This window comes from Hyalella azteca, unplaced genomic scaffold (genome assembly GCF_000764305.2).
Source record: "Hyalella azteca isolate HAZT.00-mixed unplaced genomic scaffold, Hazt_2.0.2 contig7131, whole genome shotgun sequence".
NCBI classification, from domain to species: Eukaryota; Metazoa; Arthropoda; class Malacostraca; order Amphipoda; family Hyalellidae; genus Hyalella; species Hyalella azteca.
Window position 1 is genome coordinate 26,040 of NW_025937261.1, and position 24,967 is coordinate 51,006.

Sequence of the window (24,967 nt, forward strand, 5' to 3'; positions counted from 1 at the left end):
GAACTACAAAATAAAAAATTGATGCCTTAATTGGAAATTAGCCTCTTACAGTATATGGAAAAGAGTAAATAATTTTTCTTTTCATTAATAAGGCGACATTATTTTTTCGATTAATTGAACTCTATGAAATTGATGATTTTATTAGTAGTAAAAGCTGGTATTCACCAAGAAGTCAGAAAAGGAAAATTTTCATTCCAAATTGTTGGCAATTGCACGTGGAATTACTAACAAGCAAGTTTTTTTCCCAACGAATGGTCGTTATAATCTCATCTTGGTTTACGGAGGCGTATTTTTTGTGTTGCGGATTCGTGTCCGTTAAGAAATTTTAATCGATTTTGGTAGAGGTTGTTAAATTTTAAAGTTCTATCAATATGAAGTATTAAATTTGCCTGCATTTTTAGTATGAAGCTGAACCTATCAAAAATACCTATTCAAATCTAACGAGAAAAAAAAATTTGATCTAGATCATGCAGCGTTTAGAAACAAGAATATTCTAAGAAATTTTTGGAAGAAGTCATATGTGGAATATATGATATAGATAAATATATCAATTTATCATATTCAGAATATATTATTATTATAACAATATTCTCTAATTTACCGTGAATTTGTCACACTTGTGCCAAAAAAAGACAAAAATCGTATGTCAATAAGCGTTCTTCTGCAAGCCTGTACACGTTTAATTTTTTCATTTGTGAATTATTAAGATATGACAACATGTTTCATTTGCGGGTGTTCTCTCAGTAATATTAGTTCTTGGCTCACTTTGACGCATGACGTGAGAGGATAGCTTTGCGCCAAATGCAGAATTCTTTTTCAGGCGAAAATTTTATTACTGGCGTAAAAATATATTTCAAACGAAAGATAGTCACCCTTTACACGGGAAAATAAATAAACAAATGATTGAAAAAATTGAAAGCTATAGTCTAGTGAAAGAATAGTTTATCAGCTTCATTATGAACTGTTCAAAGTTGAAAAAATTTTAAGGATAAGTTTGGTTGTCTCTGTGAGAGTCGGGAGGCGGAGGGCAGTAATCATGCCAATCTGGCACGCGCTGTGCCTCCAAAAATAAAAGTAAAAGATTGCAGGAACGGGCACAAAAATCATTGAAATTCCCGCACGCAATGAAATTTTTACTTGAACTACACAGTAAATAATATTGCTGCATTGGAAAGGTAGCCTATCATTTTGAAAAGTAAGTAAATAATTTTTCTACGTTAATAATTGAAGATTATTTTTCCGAATCAGAAGGAATTGGCAATATGATATTTTAATATTGCTTTACGCTAACTTGTATCTGGTCTTCAAAGAAGGTATACTTGATGTATTCAGGTATTTAAAAGTAACAAATACACTGTTTTAAAATGTAGTTTTATGAAACGCGTGAACAGGATTTTTGAAGAACACTGTCGCAGCCTTGCAACAGTTTAGACTATAGCTATTTCGACTTCGGAACGATCAGGCTAAGAGAAAATTTTCAGACGCTTTATTGTTGAAAATTGAATCCATATCTGTCTTTCAATGTGATTTTATTAAATTTAAAATAGAATTCTATCTGTTTAATCAGATAGAATCTGATTCAACATTTTCTTTTTGGAACCAAGAATGGAAGTTTTTCAATTTCATACGAGCATGCATCGAAGTTAAATGGGCAGTCGGCATGCATGCATGCTTTATCTACAGCAGTAGACTGCATTCATTGAGTGATATTATATGTACAATAATTTAAAAATGTTTTTGAATTTAATTTTGAAAATAAAATGGATCTTTCGGTGCAAAAAGTGGAATCGAAAAATTAATCCGAGTGCGGCGTGCGGTGCAAGAAGTGGAAAAGGGCGATCTTTTGAGGTGTGACGTTAGCTACAAAAAACGGCCTTTGACTCTAAGCTAATGCGATGCGTCCGATGACTGAAACGACGGCTGGCGTTCATTCAAATTCTTCCGTCCGATTTAAAAAATGTTTGCAGATGTTCAGTCGATTTGTTGCGTTCGGCCTGAAAAGAAGCTGCTGTCTATGACGCAAGGTGTAGCTCTCGAAGAGACAGCTTTAAGCGTTTCTGGCGTACAATTTCAGAAATGGTAGCGTGTGAACATTCAAGGTGTGGTGTCAGACCTAGGACGCAGCGTGTAGGCACTCGAGATGTGGCGTCTGACACAAGAAGTGGCAGCGTGCAGGCACTCGAGGTGTGGCGAAGTGGCAGCGTGTGGGCACTCGAGGTGTGGCGTCTGACACAAGAAGTGGCAGCGTGTGGGCACTCGAGGTGTGGCGTCTGACACAAGAAGTGGCATCAGTCGTCTTGTAGCGTCCGAGTAGCTGGCTCTCAGTCGAGGTGCGGCGTCTGCGACAAGAGGTAGGCTGACAGGGTTGGCAAACAACGATCGAGCTTCCAGATGATTTCAATAGTCTGGTTATGCTTGGATCTTAAATAATTACTTTGGTTTTAAAGAGAGGGGAAATCAAAATTGAAAAAGTCAATAGTTGAGATAGATGACTTTGGAAATGTGCTATGATCATATTCATATAATCTTGTACTCCTCAATCCGGATTATTTTTTCTACTTAGTTTACCATCAGGATTTGAAATCAAGTAGAATAAATCTGAAGTCATACTTTTTCTCGCATGTATTTTGTTAATTGACCAATTTCCGGACAAAACTGGCAGTTACAATGTAATCACAAGGAACATTGCTTTTACCGAGAAATAGAATTTATTATCAAATTTTTTTACATTTTTTCTTGTCTAAGCTTTGATATTTCGAAGCATTATTGAACAGGCATACCAAACTCCAAACTAAAATTCGATGAATTTGGATATTAAGATTAGGCGTTAATTATGAATACTATTGTTATTAATCGATAGGTGTCCAAGTGATGGTTAGGAGGCCGTGATTGTTCATGAAATGAATTTAAGTCTGAATGAGTGCTTAGAAATAAATTTCTACGTAGCACGAAATAAATTAAATGCTGTTCCCATAACGAGAAAATGCTATTTCATTGATATGTTTGAAATGATTGAAATATTTGTCATAAATTAAAAAAAAATATGCATAGACAATTTGCTCAATAGAAAAAATGTAATTTTTTCTCAGAAAATTTATTAATGGAAACTGAAAAACTGAATGCGTCATAACTAATAAAAAACCCATTACCTTACTCCTATCATCGACCATCAATCACTAAGTTTGCCAGACAGCGAGATGAACTAAAATTAGAGTTGTTAGTTGATTATTGCCTAAAAATAAAGTGATGTGTGCGTTTAGTAACTTTAGATGACAAACACATATATCACAATCTAGGCTTACCGGTCATTACAATATTCTAATAGCTTAAAAAGTCTACATTATATAAAAGGTTGCACAATGCGCTCATATTATTTATTGGGAAGATTATAATTAATGTGCGATTTGACTGATAATTTTACTAAATAATTTAATTCAACAGCTGGAAAATAATGTGTAATTTTTTTACAAGCAACATATTGGACTGGAAATGAGTGGTTCAGGCAAGGGATTAATAGGGCTGTGGCTCTATCGCAACGACGACCTCTGGACGGTGAAAGATCCTATGCAGGTAAGTTTTTTCTGGGAAATTTATTTCTAGTGACAAGCGTAATCCACAGAAGTAGTAGGAGACTAACGATTTAAATGGATTTCTTCACTATTTTTATATTTCTTCCTCAACGAATATAGATTCAAACGAATTTTGAATTAAAAAATAATAATAATTTTAGACGAATTTTCGCTTGTTGGCGAATTTTCTGGAGTTGGCATGTTTCATCTCTCGGCTCATGTGTATTATTCTAAAAAAATTAAGATGGCAATGAGGCGGCTACATAAAAATGTAATGCTAATAAATTATTTAATCATTAATTTGGAAAATTAATTCACAATCATCTCTTACTGACAGCATAATGCATGAAAAGTATTTCAATTTTGTCGTACTCGTATTTTTATTTCGAGATGCCATTGTAAAACGATATGTCTAGTTTCGAGTTTCATGAATGTCACAAATGACAACCATCCGTTCAATTTCTATTTTATTAAATAGTAAAGGTTCTTTGACAAGAATCGGAAATTATTTAATTTGCTTATGATTTTTCTTGATTCGCAAATTTTATGTTATATTTACATCCGAAGTGGGACCTTGTTGGTGTTCAATTAATAAAAAATGTTACAAAAAAATCAGACTCACGCTTAGCACCCTGTTTTTTTTTATTTACCACATGGACAATAAAATGACCTTTTACATTAAAAAAATCAGTTTATAAATCAGTGTCGGCGTTTAGCATCAATTGTTATGCACAGCAGTTTCATTTTATCATCTCATTGCATTTTTTCAAACTAATTTACTAATTTATAGTCCTATAAATGAATTTAATTGAATACAAATTTAGCATTGAATGAATTTATTTTATTCTGTACCATATATTTGTACTCGATTTTCGTTCAAGATCCAAATTTCTCAATCTCATAGAACCATCATAAATGGCAATTATTATTTTAAAACATCTTAATTCAAGTCTTTCAGTAAATGAACAATGAAATTAAGTATTTCCACATAAATATGCCAGTATTTTTTACTAGTCGATGGTCATTAGTTCGGTGAAGCCAAATTGCATACATTATAATCCTTGTTGCTTACTCAGGTATTTCATTTATTTCACTTTACGAGGTGGTGTACTATAGTGTCTATCACATCTGAATAAATGGAGGTCTTTCGAGTGTGAATCCATGGGGTTTGTTTCGGATTCGGATTTCAAAGATAGCCAGAGACATTAAATTTAATTATACATTGAAAATAATTTTATTTGTATTTAAAGTAAAATTTTATTTTAATGGAAATTTCAACATAATAATAATTTCCTCATGGATAACCAGAAAATCTTCTTTGATGAAACTTTTAAAGGGTTGTTCTCAAATTCTATAGACATGAGTTTGAAAAAAGTAGCGTTGGAGCAGCTAATAGGATTTTGCTGCTTTCGAAAAAAATGAGATATTTAAGAAATAAAGAATTTTAAAATTCAAATGTTCATCATAAGGCAATCTTTATCCCGATCAACGCCAATGCATGCTTGCATTATATTTTCGATAAGTCACATTACCAATTGTTTTAATTTTTTCTCAATCGTGCACGCGAAGACGGATTGACAATCAACTTAATCTTATCTGACATGCTAATTATTATGACCTGATAAACTAATTAGCCCTACGCAGAATTTTTCACAAATAATGTTAATAACGTAATTATTCACTCGCTTTTAACCTCTGCCGTATTTCTGTGAGCATAGGGCTTCCCCAAGCCTATTCAAGAAGAGCCCAACGAAGACGTCGAGGATCGTGAAATGTCAGTGAGTCCATCAACATCGAGGAAAAAGTCTACTACCAACGTGCAAGAGCAGCTTGCAGAGAAGAATTATAATGATGAAGAGAATGACAACGTCGATTTAACATTGTCGGAGCCTGAAAAGAAGTGTCATCAAAACCCAAAGCGTTTGCAATCATCCGCTGGAGTTGATACGTTAACAAACGATGAAGTCTACACCCCGTCCTGCAATTCGGTGGTGTTCAGCCTCAAGAATCAAGTTGGTGGCCTAGCTAAGGCCCTCCATGTTTTCAAGGTGAGAAATGTTTGAATTTTACTTTCGCGAATCTTACTCTCAGCTGCTGCACATATAAATTAATTTGTCATAGAACAGAGATTTAAGTGACTAAACGTCAGAAAATTTGCTGATTGTTGCAAGACAAAATAATGCATTGAAACCGCCAACCTAGTAAGTTCGTTAGATACCAAAAAAATAATTCATTTGATGTCATTCGAGTAAATGATTTTCATTCATTAATTATGTTCCAGTAAACTGTCCAATTGTAAGATTAAACTTTTTTCCGAATAGAAGTGAAACCCCCATTTTGATGCGTAGCTATAAAAAGAACAAACATATTTATACTCTCTTACACTAAACTTCCGAAAACGATGATGATGTGGCACAATGAGAACCATGATGATCGATATTTTTTTTCAAATCATAATACCTTTTTTTAACTAGCACATAACTGCTTTTTCGAGAAACTTGAGTACGATCTTAAATGATTAGATCTTTTAAATTAATACCCCAGCAAAGAGGCATCAACGTTGTGCACATTGAGAGCCGGCGTCATCATCGCCGAGACTCGCAGATGGAGTTCCTAGTAGACATCGAGTGCGACAACCCTCAGATGGAGGAGGTGACGAAGCAGCTACGGCGTCAGGTATCCTGCCTCAGTCTGCACGAGTACGACCGCGGCGACGAATTTCCAGAGCCTCCGCCGTGCGGTCTGCCTACAGACGAGAGCTTTGGTGAGGTTGTGTGTAATGGAAGCAGTTTGGATGAGGCTATGAGTAACAAGGGAAAATATTTAAGGGATTAAAAGGTAGGAGCTGCTAACGAAGTCCATTGTGTGTTAATTTAGATTTTAGAAGATATGTCCTTTGATGAGCTTGCGTGTAATGGAAGAAGTTTGGATGAGGCTATGAGTAACAAGGGAAAATATGAAAGGGATTAAAAAGAAGATAGCTGCTAACGAAGGATATTGTGTGCTAATTTGGAAGATAAGTCCTTTGGTGAGGTTGCGTACATTGAAGCAGTTTGGATGTATAGCTACAAGTAACAAGGGAAAATATGTAAAAGATCAAAAAGAAGGTAGCTGCTAACGAAGTCAATTGTGTGCAAATATGGAAGATAAGTCCTTTGGTGAAGTTGCGCTTAATGGAAGCAGTTTGGATTGAGGCTATGAGTAACAAGGGAAAATATGTGAGGGATTAAAAGGAAGTTTGCTGCTAACGAACGAAGCAGTTGAGGCGCCAGGTGTCATGCCTCAGTCTGCACGAGTACGACCGCGGCGACGAATTTCCAGAGCCACCGCCCTGCGGTCTGCCTACAGACGAGAGCTTTGGTGAGGTTGCGTGTAATGGAAGCAGTTTGGATGAGGCTATGAGTAACAAAAGAAAATATTTAAGGGGTTGAGACTTAAGAGGAAGTTAGCTGCAAACGAAGTTAATTGTGTGCTTATTTGGAAGATAAGTCCTTTGGTGAGGTTGCGTACATGGAAGCAGTTTGGACGTAGCTATGAGTAACAAGGGTATACGTAAGGGATAAAGAGGAAGTTAGCTGCTAACGAAGTTAATTGTGTGCTTATTTGGAAGATAAGTCCTTTGGTGAAGTTGCGCTTAATGGAAGCAGTTTGGATTGAGGCTATGAGTAACAAGGGAAAATATGTGAGGGATTAAAAGGAAGTTTGCTGCTAACGAGGTCAATTGTGTGTTAATTTGAAACTTATGGCCTAAGGTGAGGTTGCCTACATTGAACCAGTTTGCATGAGGCACTGAGTAACAAAGGAAAATATATGAGGGATTAAAAGGAAGTTTGCTGCTAACGAAGGCAATTGTGTGTTACGTTGAAACTTAAGGCCTTTGGTGAGGTTGCGTGTAATGAAAGCAGTTTGGATGAGGCCAAGAATAACAAGGGAAAATATAAAAAGATATTACGAGGAAGTTAGCTGCTAACGAAGTCAATTGTGAATTAATTTTGAAGATAAGTCATTTGGTGAGGTTGCGTGCATTAGAGCAGTTTGGAAAGGCTATGAGTAAGAAAAATTAAATATGAAAGGGATTAAGAGGAAGTTTGGTGCTAACGAATTCAATTGCTTGTTAATTTTGAAAATTAGTCCTCTGGTGAAGTTGCGTGATATCAGTAGAAAGTAATTGAAACAGTTTGGATGTGGCTTGGAGTAATAAGAGAAAGCATTTCGAGCAGGCAATGTGCCACAGATTTGAATTGCATGTTAATTTTATCGAAGTCTTGATGTCAACAATTTTTCTTTGGGGTCATATAGTAGAAAAAAATAACATAACGAAAAGTCGTACCTTTGATCCAGAATTTAGTTAGCGCAGTTAGGACATTTAAATAGACACTACATGTCTCATCAAAGACATTCAATCGGAGTAGGTTGAATCTAATCTTATAGTTTTGTTACTAATATGCATGAGACCTCGATCATCAATGATTTTAATCTTGGAGTTTTTTTTGTAAATATTGCGCATACCTAAGCGTGCGCGAAAGGTTCAACCAGTACAGAATGTCTCTGATAAAAGAATTTCAATCTAAAATCTTTATCAATTATTATCTTCACATTGCATTATAGATAGGATCTTGTTTTCATGCTCTGTGTGTTTAGCAGTAAAAAATATTTAGGCTAAAAACTTTCTTGATCTCCTGCAGTTGTACGTACCGGAAGAGCAAAAGCTAGTTTAAAAAACTATCATTTTAGAATGAAAATTTTGTTTTCGGTTAATTTTATAGTTCTTTGTACGCTCAATTGTAGTTTAAATTTACCCAAGCGCCAATTCTCCCTTCTTTTTCATAAGTTGATTCCTTTTAGACTGTCTTAAATTGTTATATTTATCGTTAGCTACTTACCACTTCGAAAATATTTTGATATAAAGTAATTCAATAATATTACTATATATTTCTCATTCAGTAGGCTGTTTGCTGTGTATTTTAGCTCGATTTACTTTCTCAGTCAAGGGGGATTATAATTTTCCCAATGATTTTAAAATCCCAATCAATAATTATAATTCAGGTTTCATTTTTTAAATACAGATCTTGGAGACTCGTGCCCTTGGTTTCCTCGCAAGATTGCGGATTTGGACCACTTCCAGACGGTGCTCATGTACGGATCCGATCTTGACGCTGACCACCCGGTGAGTGCGTGATTTATGAGGATTAATTCAATTAAAAAAAGATGGTTAATCGTATGGAATGAATAAGAATATTTGTTCCCGAAATTTCGAATTATTAGTTCAATCCCCAATACGGAGAGATATCCGTATGAAAAGAAGGAGCGAACTACTTCCTGAAATTTAACATAGTTAATCTAATTAAAAATACGGAGAGTTGACCGTTTTTAATGAATGAGTAAATTTGCTCCTGCAATTTAAACTTTTTAATTCAATTCCGCAATACTGAGGGAGAGCCGTGTGAAACGAATGTGTGAAATAATTACTGAAATTATGCGACATTAATCCTATTACAATTAGGAGGGTTGGCTTAATGAAAAGAATGAGGTGAACTAATACCTGAAATTTTGCCAGATTAATCCTATTAAAAATAGGAGAATTGGTTGAGTGAAAACAATGAGTGAACTAATTCCTGAAATTTCGTCACATTAATCTTATTACAAATAGGAGGGTTTGCCGAATAAAAAGAATGAGTGAATTTATTCCCAGAATTTAAGTACTAATTAATCAATTTCCAATACGGAAGGAGGGCCGCATGAAAAAATTCTACTTTGACGATACGTTTGAAATTTGTGATATGAAATTACAGTGAAATTGTCTAGATTACATTGTAATTTCCAGAAGCAATAAATGAATTATAATCCTAAAATGAAACGGACGATTTCATTTTTCGATTTGTTCTGCTGCACGCATTGCCCGAATCGAATATAAAACTTTGGTCTTCAAGTGAACGTCCAAAATATCTTATACAGTTGCATCAATTATGACTGACCTCTATTATATGTAAAATTTGTTCTATAGACTTTTTGCTCGTTGTCACTGTTCTTTCAACTAACCGTGTGCTTGTGCCTCACTGATTATTACTAATGCATAGGACAGATTAATAACAATTAATTGTCATTCGGTGATAATTTCACTGGTATTGTCATTTTTCAAGCTCCCAATTTACTCGTCACCCATGCATGATATACCGAAATTTTTTCTTAAACATTAATTTTGCTTACTTTTTAATTATTCATTTTCCATGCGCTTCTCGTATGTTCTTTTCAGAACTCTAGGGTGACATTTTATGTTTATTCAGTTATTTTATTTCGCTTTTTCGTTAATAAAAAAAGATATTTTTGTCGGAGCCGAGACAAAAAAAAAAAGCTCTCTGGCACACAATTTTTCTTAAAAAAATATATTAAAAAAAAGACAATCTAAGGATATTTAGCCTTCCGTGTAGAAATTGTACGAGCAAAATAAAACTAAAATAAAATCAGAATTGGAAAAGATTCTTCATTCAAAAAAATAATTGAATTTTCTGGCTAACCAAATTTGGCCCTAATAATAGGCTAAACCACGATAGGTCATTATCATGATTTTTATTTGATGAACGCTTCCTGGTACTAATTAGCAATTAAAAACTTCAAGAAAGAGGTTAATGGGCTGAAATAATTCATTTTTTCTCTTCTTCGCTCACAAGTTTGGATAAAGAACATGTCTACAGAAACACGTTAATACATTTTAACGCGGCGTAAGGTCGAAGTATTACATACATGCAAGAGCAATTTCAATGTGTAGATAAATTCATTATTTAAAACATCATTTACAAATAAAATAACGTTTTATTGCTGATTTATTTACTTTACTTAAATGTAAATGTATGAAAATTATAATGAAATTTTGCATATCAATAAATAAAGTATTTTTCCTTAAATCTTTACCAACGTTTCACTGCAATCATCTCATCTTAGCGTGTATGACATGCCACGCATCTTTTTCAGTTCCAGCAGACAAAAATATTTTTCAAGGACTGCACAACATTTTTTGAGTGCAAGGACATGATGAGTTATGCAGGAATGTTCTCGAATGAATTTGACAAAAGCTGGAAAGGTTGCATGGCTTCAGATTGGAGCTTCAAAGCAGAGACTATGAACTGTGTGGCCTCTGGCAAGAAGTGAGATCATTACTCAAGAAGCTTACGCTCGCTCCTTCAATGGGATCAGAATCTATACCAATCACTGACTTTGGCTGGACTTTGAATAGATATAGGCACGATTGCAAGCGGTTCTCTATATGATATTGCATCATTTAACGTTTGCAGCGTGTATAGTAAATTACATTGCAATAGATAGAGTGGATGCAAAATTTGAACTCGGTCACGGTTGAAAGTGCATATTTGTTTTGAAATGCTGAAGGCAGCATTATATGTCAATAAGCAATTTTAGGATGAAGATCAAATTGTGAAATATATTGTCAAGAAATATCTCGAGTTAGTTTTTTCCGCGTGTTTTGCATATGTCAAAATCTCATCAAGGAAAATTTCGTTTTTTTGTAAGAAGAAAGTAAGTCAGGGGTGGTTCTACATATCTACTGTGCTTGAACCAAATTTTCTTCTCGTTTTCATAAACTATTTTAAATTTCATACAAAGAAACCCTTTGAAATAATAACAACACATATAGGGTTTTTATTGTAGTGTAATTCAACGAAAGAAGCTTTTGATCAGTGAAAATGTGCGCAAATTGAATGACGTTTGTCTTGAACTGCAACCAAGTCTCAATGCCAGCTATTGGCGCGTAAATTCGCCTCTAACTCGGACAACACACCTCTAACTTAGCGAGCCTGCAGAAACACTGGAGCACGGTTCCGTGAACTGGAACATTTGTACTATAAATACGAGCCAAGTAAGGAAGCATCCCGTTGCTAAAATAATTTAGACGTGATTATTTTTATATTTTTATACTGTTAATCGAAAATTTTTTTAGGTTTAAGCAGCTCATAAATAAACGAAGTGAGTTTAGTTTGTCGCACTAAGAACGCTTAATGCGACAATTAAGCTTTTGATAGCAGGTATAATTCCGTTACAATGGACGGAGAGATGTGGCATTTGCGTGGGCCATGCACTTTTGTCGGTGGAAAAATTAGCCACGCTAATACTACAACGTTTTTTTTGTTGTTATTTTTCGCTCACAATGTTGGGTTGAAATATGTTTTGAATTGTTACTCGAATAATTTAAAAGCAAATAATAAATTCGGGAATTTTTTTCTCTTTCCAGGGCTTCAAGGATCCAGTTTACCGCAAGCGAAGGAAACTCTTCTATGATACTGCAATGAAAACTGCAACCAAGTCTCAATGCCAGCTATTGGCGCGCGTAAATTCGCCTCTAACTCGCACAACACACCTCTAACTTAGCGAGCCTGCAGAAACACTGGGGCGGGGTTCTGTGAACTGGAACATATGTACTATAAATACGAGACAACTAAGGAAGCATCACGTCCATGAAATAATTTAGACGTGATTATTTTTATATTTTATACTTTCAATTCAAAGTTTTTTTAGGTTTATGCAGCGAGAAAATAAACGAAGTGTATTTAGAACTTTATATTGTCGCAATAAGAACGCTTAGTGCGACAGCTAAGCTGTTGATAGCGGGTTTAATTCCGTTCCAATAGACGGGGAGATGTGGCATTGGCGTGGGCCATGTACTTTAGTCGGTGTAAAAATTAGCCATGCTAATCCTACAACGTTTTTTTGTTGTTATTTGAAATGTTTAGTTGAAATAAGTTTTGAATCGTTACTCGAATAATTGATAAGCAATTAATGAAGTCGGAAAATTTTTTCTGCTTTCCAGGGCTTCAAGGATCCAGTTTACCGCAAGCGAAGGAAGCTCTTCTATGATACTGCAATGAAGTACCGATTGTGAGCTTAATTTTTGTAGGTTTATAAATTTGTCTGCACCAAATTTTTAAAACAAAACGTTTCAATTTCAATTACATTTGTAATCAAAAATAAATATTCTGAGTAAAAAAAATGTGCCCGAAGCAAAATTATTTAATTTTTTAAAGAAATTACGAAAAGTTATGTTTCTTATTTCTCATCGGCATAATGAATTCATTTGAATAAATATTGTGATGTGTTCACAAAAATGTTTGCCTAAAATAACCTGGCTGAAACTGAAATACCTAAGAAATAATAAACTGTTTAAATACTTAGTATTCATCTAGAATTCTCCCAGATAGAAGCACTATTATTGAAATTTTACAAAATTAAATTTTTCTTAAAATTTGACCAATTGAAATCAGATGTTTGGCCATTATTTCCAATAGTGACAGCAAAATCCGTAAAAGCTTTTAACAATATCAAGCTAATCAAATAGAGTATGAATTAGAATGGATTCCCGTGTTGATAATTTTATTGACGTTGTGATTTCAACAGAACATGAAGAAAACAGGTGAATAAATATTAAACATACTAGAAGGAATTGATTTAAGCAAAATATGTGTCTCTTCCGCAGTGGCCAGCCGATTCCAAGGGTGAAGTACACGAAAGAGGAAACTGAGACTTGGTGAGTTTAATGAAAAAAGGATCCAAATGAACTTAAAAAATGCGTCAATTTAGTTCAAATCAGCAGAAAGTTTTCAATAATTAATTTAAAATTTATCTTTTTAATTTAAAAGAAAAATTTTCAAACATTTTATTGGTACAATCTAGTCGTTGAGAAAAATTGTGCGAAAAGAATGAAGAATGTGTTCAGAAAATTACAACGTTTCCTTAACCACCTTGCGCTTTCATCCAATTTCTGCAGTGTAGACTCAAGTATATTTAAAAATACTAATGATTTATAAAAGCAGTCTAAGTTAAGAGACTTTCAATCTTCGTTCTTTGTTGGTAACATGAGTGTCGCATTCTCTATTTATCGCAGGAAAAAGTTGTGACGAGATGTTTGGAAGGTTAAAATGGCCTTTTTTATCGAGGGTACTAAGTTTTTGGGTGTTAGTTGCAACAATATAAAAAATAAATGTAGTCTCAAATTCTGGCATGAGGATGTAATCAATATAAATTAAAAATATTTAGAATATAATATATTAGGATGTCCATGTATTGGTCTCTCCTTCATCAGGGGTACAATATTCCGTGAGCTGCACAACCTGTACCCAACGCATGCGTGCAAAGAGTACAACGAGAACTGGCCAATGCTGGTCAAACACTGCGGCTACAGGTAACAAAAATGCAATTAAGCCACTTCGAGTCTCTAAATGTTGACGTTTGAAGTTTAATAGAATAGTTAACCTGATTTCGACCAGTGAGTTTGAAATTTGATCAAAACCTTACTCTAGAATATATGTATGAATTTCCTAGGGGAAGAAATTATTTGAACCATTTCTTTGATAGGAATTGAAGAATTATTTTTAAAGAGCATTGACAGGAATGTCTAAAACATATAAGAAACTGAATGCTGAAACCTGTACTCTGCATCGAAATTTCTTTCTTGCGACCTTTTTCAGATGTAATACATTTATTATCAATAATGTTTACGAAGAGATTATTTTGGAAACTTAAATATATTGTTGACCATCAACATTACAACATATATAACAACGAATATCGAGTACCTATTGGAAGAAAACTGATTTTTTTTGCAACAACCTCAGATTTGCGTATTTCAACGTGTCCAGTCAATGTTCGCCTATTTTATCAGCCCCTACAGTATTTATTCATAGAGATTCACTATGGGTAATAATGGATCAGATCAAAAAGTAACATGAGTGGTAATATGTGCACATGCAGTGTCAGCATGAATTACGTAATATGAGATTAAATGTTTATTTATATGATTACCGTTTGTAGAAGTGATAGTGTTATATATTGGTAGAAATAGGTGTCGATGTAAGGGAGATAGCTCCAAAATTGGTTAGAGTATGAACAATCATAGCAGGGAATTAATGATTATAGAGGTGATAGTAATAAAGCAAGAAAATTAGTTGCGTACATTGAGAAGTAGTATGTAGGAATAGTTAGGCTTATTTTGAATAAATGCTTGTTTTAAACCGATTGCTGTTGCAATTATAATTGTGGAAAAGTTTTGAAGATCGTTTGAACAGCAACCATGTTTAAGCTACCCCACACATTAGAGTTACGAAAACGGAAGTTTATTACTTGTCTGGACTCGACGTGTATTACAGTAGTGTTATTGCTTACAATAAATCGCAATTTCGAGCTCTCTTATATGCAAATGTCACGAACAAATAGCCGTTGATGGGTTCTTCATCTCTCAGAGTTAACCGCGAAAAAGTCATTCATGTGCCGTAAAGTCATTTTTTGTGATCCTGATTTTCATCAGTAAATTGGAGCCTGGGTGCTATCACCATATTTACGAAGAAAACTTCGAGAAGTTGGTCCCAAATATTATGACCAATTGTTTCTTCAATGATTAATCCATGTCTCTTAACTGGTTATTCAAGGTGGGAATAAGGTGGTTAAGTTCCTCAGAAATATACCATGTATTCGTTCAAACTCCTCTGAAGTACTTTATTATTGTGTGCAGGGAAGACAACATCCCACAGCTCGCTGATATTGACGCTTTCCTGCGAGGTAAAAATTTTGTATGGTAAAATGTGTCAGTAAATTTAAGCAAGAAATTTTCTTTATTATTATTACGGGGCAATTAGCATATGAAATTCGAGGAAAATAATTGTGAATGAATATTTTCGATACTCTCGGAATGCTCAACTAAAATCCCAATTTTATTCAATGAACTGAAAATAATGCGGAAATTGGAAAATGTAATTACTTCAAAGTAGATTTTGAAATTAATATTATTTCGCTATAAAACAATGAATTATGATGTCTTATCGAATAGGAAAGACAGGCTTTACTCTGCGGCCAGTGGCAGGCTATCTCTCCCCTCGCGACTTCCTAGCAGGACTGGCCTTTCGCGTGTTCCACTGTACCCAGTACATCCGGCATTCCTCGGACCCTTTCTACACCCCAGAGCCGTGAGTATATCAGGCATTCATCCTATATCTTCTACACTCCGGAGCCCTGAGCACATCCGGCATTCCTCGGACCCCTTTCTACGCCCCAGAGCCGGGAGTATATCAGGCATTCATCCCATATCTTCTACACTCTTGAGCCTTGAGTACATCCGGCATGCTTCTTACCCCATCTACACATCAGAGCCAAGAGTATATCAGGTATTCATCTATTACACTTCTGAACCCTGAGTACATCCGGCATTCCTCGGACCCTTTCTACACACCAGAGCCGTGAGTATATCAGACATTCATTCCATCTCTTCTACACTCTTGAGCCTTGAGTACATCCGGCATTCCTCGGACCCTTTCTACACCCCAGAGCCGTGAGTATATCAGGCATTCATCTCATATCTTCTACACTCTTGAGCCTTGAGTACATCCGGCATTCTTCTGACCCTTTCTACACCTCAGAGCCGTGAGTATTTAAGGCATTCATCTCATATCTTCTACACTCTTGAGCCTTGAGTACATCCGGCATTCTTCTGACCCCTTCAACACACCACAGCCATGAGTATATCAGGTATTCATCTTTTACACATCTGAGCCTTGAGTACATCCGGCATTCTTCTGACCCCTTCTACACACCAGAGCCATTAGTGTATCAGACATTCATTCCATCTCTTCTACACTGCTGAGCCGTGACCCTAACAAAATTTTGGTGCGTACCTGACCCTCAAATACGCGTACGTGCCGCCTATATATAGGACTCGGGGAGCACGCAAATCAGCTTCTCTATGCCCGCTTCGCCTTACGGTTTGAGAGGCAGCTTATGAACAGCATTCTAGCTCAGTATGGCTGGCTAGGCCAACACCTATCATACCCTCAAGTGAACATAAAATCGGAAAAAAATTCTGACCATAAACTGATTTCGATCGATTAGCCAAGCAGACCCAGAATAACTTAGCGTTGAGCGACTATTCGGACGAAGCCTAGGCGGTCCACGAATTTTGGTAGGGGAGTATATAATGCATTACCCATATCCCTTTGACACCCCTTGAGACCCAAAGACGTGAATAAATCAGCCATTACCCTTGTTCCTTTGACATCTCGCATTCGTGAGTATATCAAGCATTCCACTTGTCTCTTTTACACCCCACAGGGCCCATACTTTCAAAAATGGTTAAGAGATCGTAAGTTCATCAGCCAATCATTGACGGCCTTTCAAGCCAAATCCACCAATCATAGACAAGAAAATAGAGCGTAAGTACTTACGTTCACTTAGCCAGTTTTGAAAGTATGGCCCCCAGGGTCGTGAGTATATCAGACATTCTTTCGAGATCTTAGACACGCGAGAGCCGTAAGTCGAGATCACGCAGAGTAAAGGATGACGAACATAAACTTTTGCACGGATTATGTTTGATTAGAAATTCATACAAACTTTATCACAGGAGTTTCATAGACCAGTTAATTGCAACTTCACATATGTTAGTCGTTACAAATATGAGTAAAGAAATGATGCCCTCCAAAATTCTATTGGTCTCCATACCTCAACGGGCTATTTTGACCTGTGCATTGATTTTCACATTGACCCCCTAAATACATTGATTTTTCATTTGAAAACATGGTCAGCGTAAGGAGATGCAGAAAATGCAGTATGATAATTTTAGGACAGTATACTAAAATTTTTTCGTGATAATGCTAATTTTCCGGCGAGAGACAAATAAAAAATCTGTGATTTTAATAACTAGTTAAAATTTGCGAAAAGCTGGGAAGCTCATATGCAAATGTTTTATTGGGTTCACCTAATTCAAAATTCCCGTTTATGCAATCGAAGAAAATTTGTTATTGAACTCTTCCTGGGAATGATCGTCATGCCCTGTGTACGCAGGGACTGCTGTCACGAGCTGCTGGGACACATGCCACTCCTGGCATGCCCCAGCTTTGCTCAGTTTTCCCAGGAGATCGGCTTGGCCTCCTTGGGCGTCAGTGATGAGGAACTCACTAAGATTGCAGCTGTAAGATAACGCTTTGATAATCATAGATAACTAATCATAGCTGTAAGATAACTCATCGAAAATCATAATACTATGATGTTCGTCTCCAAACTGTTGGGACTTCGTTCCATTTTGACAAGATATGTTTTTTTTTCATTTACTTACATTTCAGTTATATTTTGAACACTTCCTTCTCAAGTGCATTTCTATATTTCGACAGATAGATTCATCCTAGACGTTGGTCTGCAATATCATTGATAGAACAATATGCATTACAAAATTTAGTAGGAACAAATACATTTTTACGGTTTTCTAATTTGATAACATACCGTGATGAGCAAAAAGTTAAACTTTACTTTTACATATACAAACGCTTGTGGGAGACTTTTTTGGCCTTCATCTCTCTCATGTCATTCCTCGTCCTCTGGACGAAATTCCTGATTGAATTACAACCTAAATGGCGGCTTGGGTCTGCCAATTATGCACCATTTATGGAGGTTTGTGTTCTTACCGTCAGAAATTCTTGAAGTTAGCTGAACATAAAGGGAGAATGAGAAATATAAACGTTATGTCGGAAGCCGACTGGTTAGAAAGTAAAATCTGGTCATCTTCAAAATTGATTTAATGATCAGCATTTCGAGCTTTTCTTCCGTAATTAGAAAATGGATTAAAATCGTCAAAACTTCACGACTTGCAATATGAAAAGAATATGTGTTGAATAATCTAATATAAACTATTGATTTTAACAATTTTTCGGCATTTTCGATTTCCATTTGAGTTCTTTTTATTGAGGCTTAATTTTCGATGTGAAATCATGTAAAAGTAATTGCAGCGCGTTACAATAATTCGAGTCAAGTTGAAATTTTGGGGTGGTGATTGAAATGCTCTCATGGTCGGCTGTCCAAGGTAATTGAATCAGATTTTTATATGATGTATATTCAGTCTGACGTCGGAAAATAATTAATTTTATATTTTTTTCAGCTGTACTTCTTCACTGTCGAGTTCGGACTTTGCAAAGAGGTAAGAAAAATTAGTTGCCACAAATATGGCATTTACTTACTTGTTCGCAACCTTCACAAAAACAGAATCAAAATCCGAAAATTGGCGCAGAAGTGAAAATTATCACTCTGATAAGTTCGTGAAAAAGGATTGGTCCTAGATTTTACGAGCTCTGCTATAAAGCATAATGGACTTCACGTTTCAATTCATAGGTCTCATTAACTTTACCTATTCAAAATGCTTTAAAAAGTATGTCAGATACATAAATAATTTTTTCAACATCTTATAATCGAGATTAAATCTGTGATATAAACCAAACCCCCCTCCCAAAAAAAAAAAACAGCAAATGTCCGTGATAGTTAACTAAAAAATAACTTTTCGCCTACCCCAGTGGCCCCTGCGCTTTTTTTGTCAAAATTTGTATTTTTTCAATATACGCAGAGTAAACTTTATTTACCGCTAAAATTACTCAATATTGCAATATAGTGAAGCTGTGGGTTAAAAAATTCCACACTTCTAGAAAGCCACGCAAAATTTACTCTTATTTATTTTAGAATTGGCAGCGCAATAACCAGATGTTATTTTATTAGTTCAACTCTAGTATATTACAAATGCTCTGTTAGATAATCTTATACATGTACCATTTCATCGCGCATAAGTTTTTTTCATAGATCGACTTTATATTAGAAGCCTTTAATAGTGGAAGCAGCCAACAAAAATCATTTATTTTACTGGCCGCTCGAGAAGGCTATCGGTCACAAAGGCAGAGCGAGTCGAGAATATCAGCTTACTTCATTTACATATCTGCAGCCAGCCTCACATAAAGGGAACGCACCTGTTATTTTTTTCTTAATTTAGCACAAAAAAATACACTGTCACTGTTGCTTAGAATCAGGTTTGTAACTACACATCAAAAGAAATTTTCGATAGTTTCTCGATATATCGTTGGGTTTCCTGTCTTTGGTTCTGAAAACAAAATTAATTTGACATACTAAATTAATCTTCTCATGTTTCTAGTAATATTTACATGTGTTTGGGAACTATTTAGAGAAAAATAATATCCGGGATGCATAAATAACTAAATCAACTACAAGTGAAACACAAACAGCAATATTCATACATAAGGTTTGATTAAAGAACTCGCATAGAATTTGTAATTTATTTGAATTAAAATAATTTATTAATAATTTATAGAGAGAGAGAGATAGACAACTTACGAAGTAGAGTGATTTGTTCTGTAGAGTAAAAACATAAATGAAGTGTCCAAGGGATACAAACTTATCGTATTTCAAGGCTGGATAAATTAGACAATTTCACGTTTGAAATCGTAAACAGTGTCGAACACTCACAACCCTAATTTTTTAATTGAAAACAAAGAAATAAAATTTGTAGTACTCATTTGACGCGATAAATAAAGCCATGATATATCATAGATTTTCGAAGCACCTGACCAAACATAATGTTCGCCAAAAGATGACTTCGGTTGGCCTACTCTACGGCAGCAATTGTTTGTAATTGAGTTACGCAGCAAGACGGAATTGAACGCTTCACTAAACCGTGTTGCTTAATGACTTCGCGATCGCGCTCCATGGGCTTCATTAATTCAATGTCGTGCGCCACGGAGCGGGAGAATCTCAACGTACGTTAGGACAGCTCCTTAAAATACTCGTATTTATTGATGTGACATCTATAACAAAACCTTATTGAGGAGCGAAAATGTTTTGTTTAAAAAGTAAAAATTTAACTGACTAAATTTGCAGGTAATCCATGCTAGTTGTTCTTCGTCTGATTCCCCTAACTCTGGTTTGAATTTAATTTGCCAATGAACTAAAAACCGCTGGCATATGAGAATTTAATGCATACGTTTATTTTTATAACTTTCAAACACATTTTACACGCAAGATGAACCTCAAAATCATCATATGCAACGAATTAATATAAGTTAATGATTGTAATGATAAAATATATTAATGTAATGATAAAATATATTAATATATTATTTAAATATATTAGACATGTAATGATAAAATATATGATTTACAGCAAGGACAGCTACGCGTGTACGGCGCTGGGCTTCTGTCGAGCGTCGCGGAGTTGCGTCATGCGCTCTCCTGCGCTGCGAAAGTAGAAGAGTTCGTCCCTGAGCGCGTGAGCTCCGTGGAATGTCTCGTCACGACTTTCCAGCGCCAGTACTTCTACACCGACACCTTCGAGCAGGCCAAGGAGGCGTTGAGGTAAGGCCTTCCTTCCAGCGCCAGTACTTCTACACTGACACCTTAGAGCAGGCCAAAAAGGCGCTGATATAAGTCCTTCCTTCCAGCGTCAGTACTTCTACACCGACAACTTTGAGCAGGCCAAAGAGGCGTTGAGTTAAGTCCTTCCTTCCAGCGCCATTTCTTCTACACTGATTACTCCGAAAAAGCAAATTAAATAGGAGTCGTAGAGGAAAGTCATTCCTTCCAGCACCAGTACTTCTTCACCGACACATTCAAGCAGGTAGAGGAGGTTTCGGGATAAGGTAGCGTACTCGTGTAAATATAACACGGTTTCAATTACATCTTTGATAGAAACAGTAGTTTTAATAAAAAAATTCTTCAATGATTAAGGTCTTTTCTTTATAATTGTTGCAGGGAGTACGTGAGTCGCATCCAGCGCCCTTTTAGCGTGCGTTATAACGCTTATACGCACAGCGTCGAGGTTCTCACCGACACCAACAAGTTGGCCAACATGGTCTCCGAGCTGAAAGGCGATCTTTGCATCGTTCGCAACGCTTTAGTAAAGTTGCAGGTGGGTCTACCGTTTTTCGTGAATACAGTAAAATTCACGAATTTACTGCAGAATAAATGATAAATCAGTCAGCAAAATTCTCAAATTGGATAATTGTTGAAAAGAATTCGGCCTGATGCTCGAGAATAGGTGTAATATGATTCATGGTCTTGCCACTGAAATTAATTTCTATAACCATCCCTCTTGAGTGCGGGGATAAAAATCGATTACACTGTTATCGTACAGAAGGGAAAGATTAGGCGACTTGGCCAAATCCAAGTTTAATTTGTTCTTCGTTTGGATTTCTGCGGGAATAAACTAGCGTCTGTTTTTCAGGCTTTTAAACTTTCCAATTTAGAGTTCATGTTATATTCCACTTTAACGTGGTAAAATATTTAGCTAGTGATGTTATTACTTCCATACTAATCAACCTTTCATTGAAAAAAATTTAGAAAAGGGTCTGATGAATGTTCGCTTAACGAGGTATTATTAGATGTACATGTTATTTAAAATTGTGTAGAACATATATGTTCAGTACACCCCTGCATTTTCATAGATAAATGAAATGATCAACAGATCGGTTATCATCCACATTATCGAAGTTCAAATATATGAATGGTCAGGAAATTGGAATTCGTGCGTTGTTTTTACTTGCACTCGTTGATAAATTTTTCGGCGTTACTTATCTACATTCAAGCGAGACTACATGTTTTCAGAGAGAGATTTATAGCTTAATGTAGATTTCATTTAATAATAACTTTGTTTTGTACCTAAAAAAGTATTCATGAACACTTTTCAGTATATACCGGCTCAATATTGATGTTTTGAGCGCGCCAATAAATTGTATCTGCTCAATTCAATTGCCTATTAAGGCCTGCTCATCGAATTTATGGAAATATATAAAAAAGATTACATCTGTATTTTTTCACATGCAGGCTTATGACGAAGGCGGTGCTGACGTTGAGAACATCACCGAGATGCTAGCGTCGGCCCTCAAGGGAGAAACTTACAAAACTTGAACAATTTTCGGCAAAAACTGGACTTGAATTTGGGCTTCTTCTTCGGACAACGATGGAATCTCTACTGTATTGTGGTATTGAATTCTGTGCTCCACTGGACAAGTAATACAGTTCACACTTAAGTGGATTTTGGATCATTTTCGACTTATGTGATTGGGATTAAATCTCAATCACGTGTTAAGTTATAAATGAAACTTATGTTGCGTGTTATAAATTTCATGATGATATGATTTCTTGAGGATACAAGATGATGATGGTGATTTATTGATGATGCAAAATTGTATGAAGAACCGTGGATACATTGTTCATGTATGAGTTGTAACAAATTGTTACAATTATTTTTATTAATAGTTCGAAGTGGAATTCGTAGACAATCCAACGCAGTAAAATGAAACCGAGAAACACATTGTTATTACAAACTAGTAAATTTTTCAAGCAGCGCTACAATTGTTGATATGATTAATTGTAAATTTAGCTTCGTGGCACAGTTCATGAAGGAGGAAAAAGTATTCATATTCAATAATTGGTGACGTTCAAATTTCAATAACACATTCCTTTCGACGATGAATATTTCAGTTCGATGAACCATAATTGATTGTCATCCGTGCTCCTATAATTCGTATTGAGGCTATATAAAACGTTGGTAAAATGAAGAGATTTTCACATGGGCCCTTATTAATACACGGTATGGTTATAAAAAGGTTAATGGTTAGAAATTGTAGGGAAAAGTTATAAACAAATAAATGTGCATGAACATAGAGGTAAAAAATTCATCAACACACTCGTTTTCAGGTGCTTTAGGCTTCATGTTTTTTTTGTGCTTGACCACCAATAAAGGCACTGCATGCTAAATAAATTCAACTATTTATTTTCCCTTCTAAAAAAAACTTTTCCAAGCCTTGTAGCAGAGCGTTTGACGATCATTTCGGTCTTGAATCAGCTTTAGAAAATTTCATAGTGATTTCGAAGTTTGTATGGAATGTAAAATGTTCATGCTCAAGTTCGTTGTAAATTTTTATTTAATATTTGCATTTCGATTTTTAAAGAAATATGACGTAAAGCTACTATTATATTTTTCTTGATTTTTGAGCGCTTTATGTACTTCGAGGAAAATACTTTTATCAACTATCTCTGGGTTTGACCATAAAATTTCAAGTGTGATAAAAGGACATTCTAAAATATCACAGAAATTGAGCAAAGTTCAACACAAATGAGATTCATAGCAAAGTACTATCAGTTATATCGAACAGCGCCGATGGATAATCATTGTACGTATAAAATTTAACTTACTTGATTTACTGGCATTTGTAATTCGGTTTTGCCACATTTGGTGGAACATTTTTTATGTTCCGGCAACCACTTTTCTGTTGGATTATAGTGCAATGTTTTCTGTATTGTGCTGAAGCTTTTTTTTTTGAAAACCATTATGCGTATTTCAGGTGTCAGTGATATGACACTATTTTATCTGAAGCGTTGCAATACCTGAGTGCTTTCAGAATCTGTTAGAACATTCCTAATAATATAACGATGATTCAGATATCAATCACATTTTTTTTCAAGCATCGTCGACCAAAGAATAATAATTATTTGACGAGCGTTTCAGCAAATTTTTATTAAGGAAACAGCAGAAAACGATAAATTTTACATGATACAATGCCACACGGGCGTTAAGCACCCCGTGCAGGTGACGCTACAAGTGATAATGGTGATGGAGTTTGTGATTGTGATGCTGTTGACGGTAGTCGTGGTGGTGAAAAACTCATCACGACAATGAACGGGACGGTTAGGACACACGACGTGCACCAATTAATCTTAACCTTAAAGTTAATCTCATCGATGACATTTATTTTACCTGTGAGCTCTCGTTATTGATTACGAACACATGTCAATACACACAAGTATTTACTAGTGAAATGCAATGTGTGTGAATCCTATTGTTTAGATACAAATAATTTTACAGGTCAATTCACCAGTTTGAGAATAAATGAAAAATGAACCAGTTTGAAATGAAATAAATATTTCATAAATTTACGTTAAATTTAAAATGGAAATTTTTCAATTGAGATCGAAGCAGGAATTAGGACATTTGATGTCACTTAAATTAATTGAATATGCATTCGTTAAAGTGTGACAATTAAGCACAAAAATATTTAATTATTGATCTAAAAATCAGAAACAATGGTGTTAAATTTTATAATTTAGATATTTTGTTGCAATTCATTAATTACTCAAAAACATTTCTAATGTTAAATAGAAAAAAGGTTGCAAAGATAAGTTTTGAGATGGATTGCTTGAGAAACAACTTTTTAAATTATTATTCGTATGTACAAATCACGTAAGATATCTACTGGAGTATTATCAGTTGTTCATTTTAATATAGTTCATCTGGTACCAAAAGTAAAAGTTTAAGTTGATTTTATTGAAAGATTGAAAAATAATTTTATTCATCAACGATTTCATGCAATCAAATAAACCCGATCGCATGAAAATCAATCGCAGAACCCAAACATTAACCCCAGGGTTTACAAAGCTCCAAATCACTAACACGGAGTAAAAAGCTTATTTAACAATTCAAGATTGATTGCAAGACACTTTATTTCGTGCAGCTGGCATTAAATTGAGTTGCGAAGGAGTTTGTATCACTAAAAACAGGACTCCCATTGTCAGTCTTAATGATT

The 24,967-nt window shown here is 35.2% G+C and overlaps 1 protein-coding gene across 1 annotated transcript; it reads left to right on the top strand.

Annotated features, from left to right (window-relative positions):
• The first annotated feature begins 3,489 nt into the window (after positions 1-3,489).
• Positions 3,490-23,121, top strand: LOC108665761 (tryptophan 5-hydroxylase 1). Its single transcript, XM_018152556.2, has 14 exons — positions 3,490-3,570; positions 5,288-5,617; positions 6,114-6,333; positions 8,636-8,736; positions 12,388-12,455; positions 13,051-13,101; positions 13,657-13,755; positions 15,082-15,128; positions 15,397-15,532; positions 17,400-17,526; positions 18,487-18,525; positions 20,548-20,738; positions 21,135-21,291; positions 22,206-23,121. Exons 1-14 carry the CDS (start codon positions 3,490-3,492, stop codon positions 22,287-22,289), a joined length of 1,731 nt encoding a protein of 576 aa, XP_018008045.1. The 3' UTR covers positions 22,290-23,121.
• Positions 23,122-24,967: the final 1,846 nt, after the last annotated feature.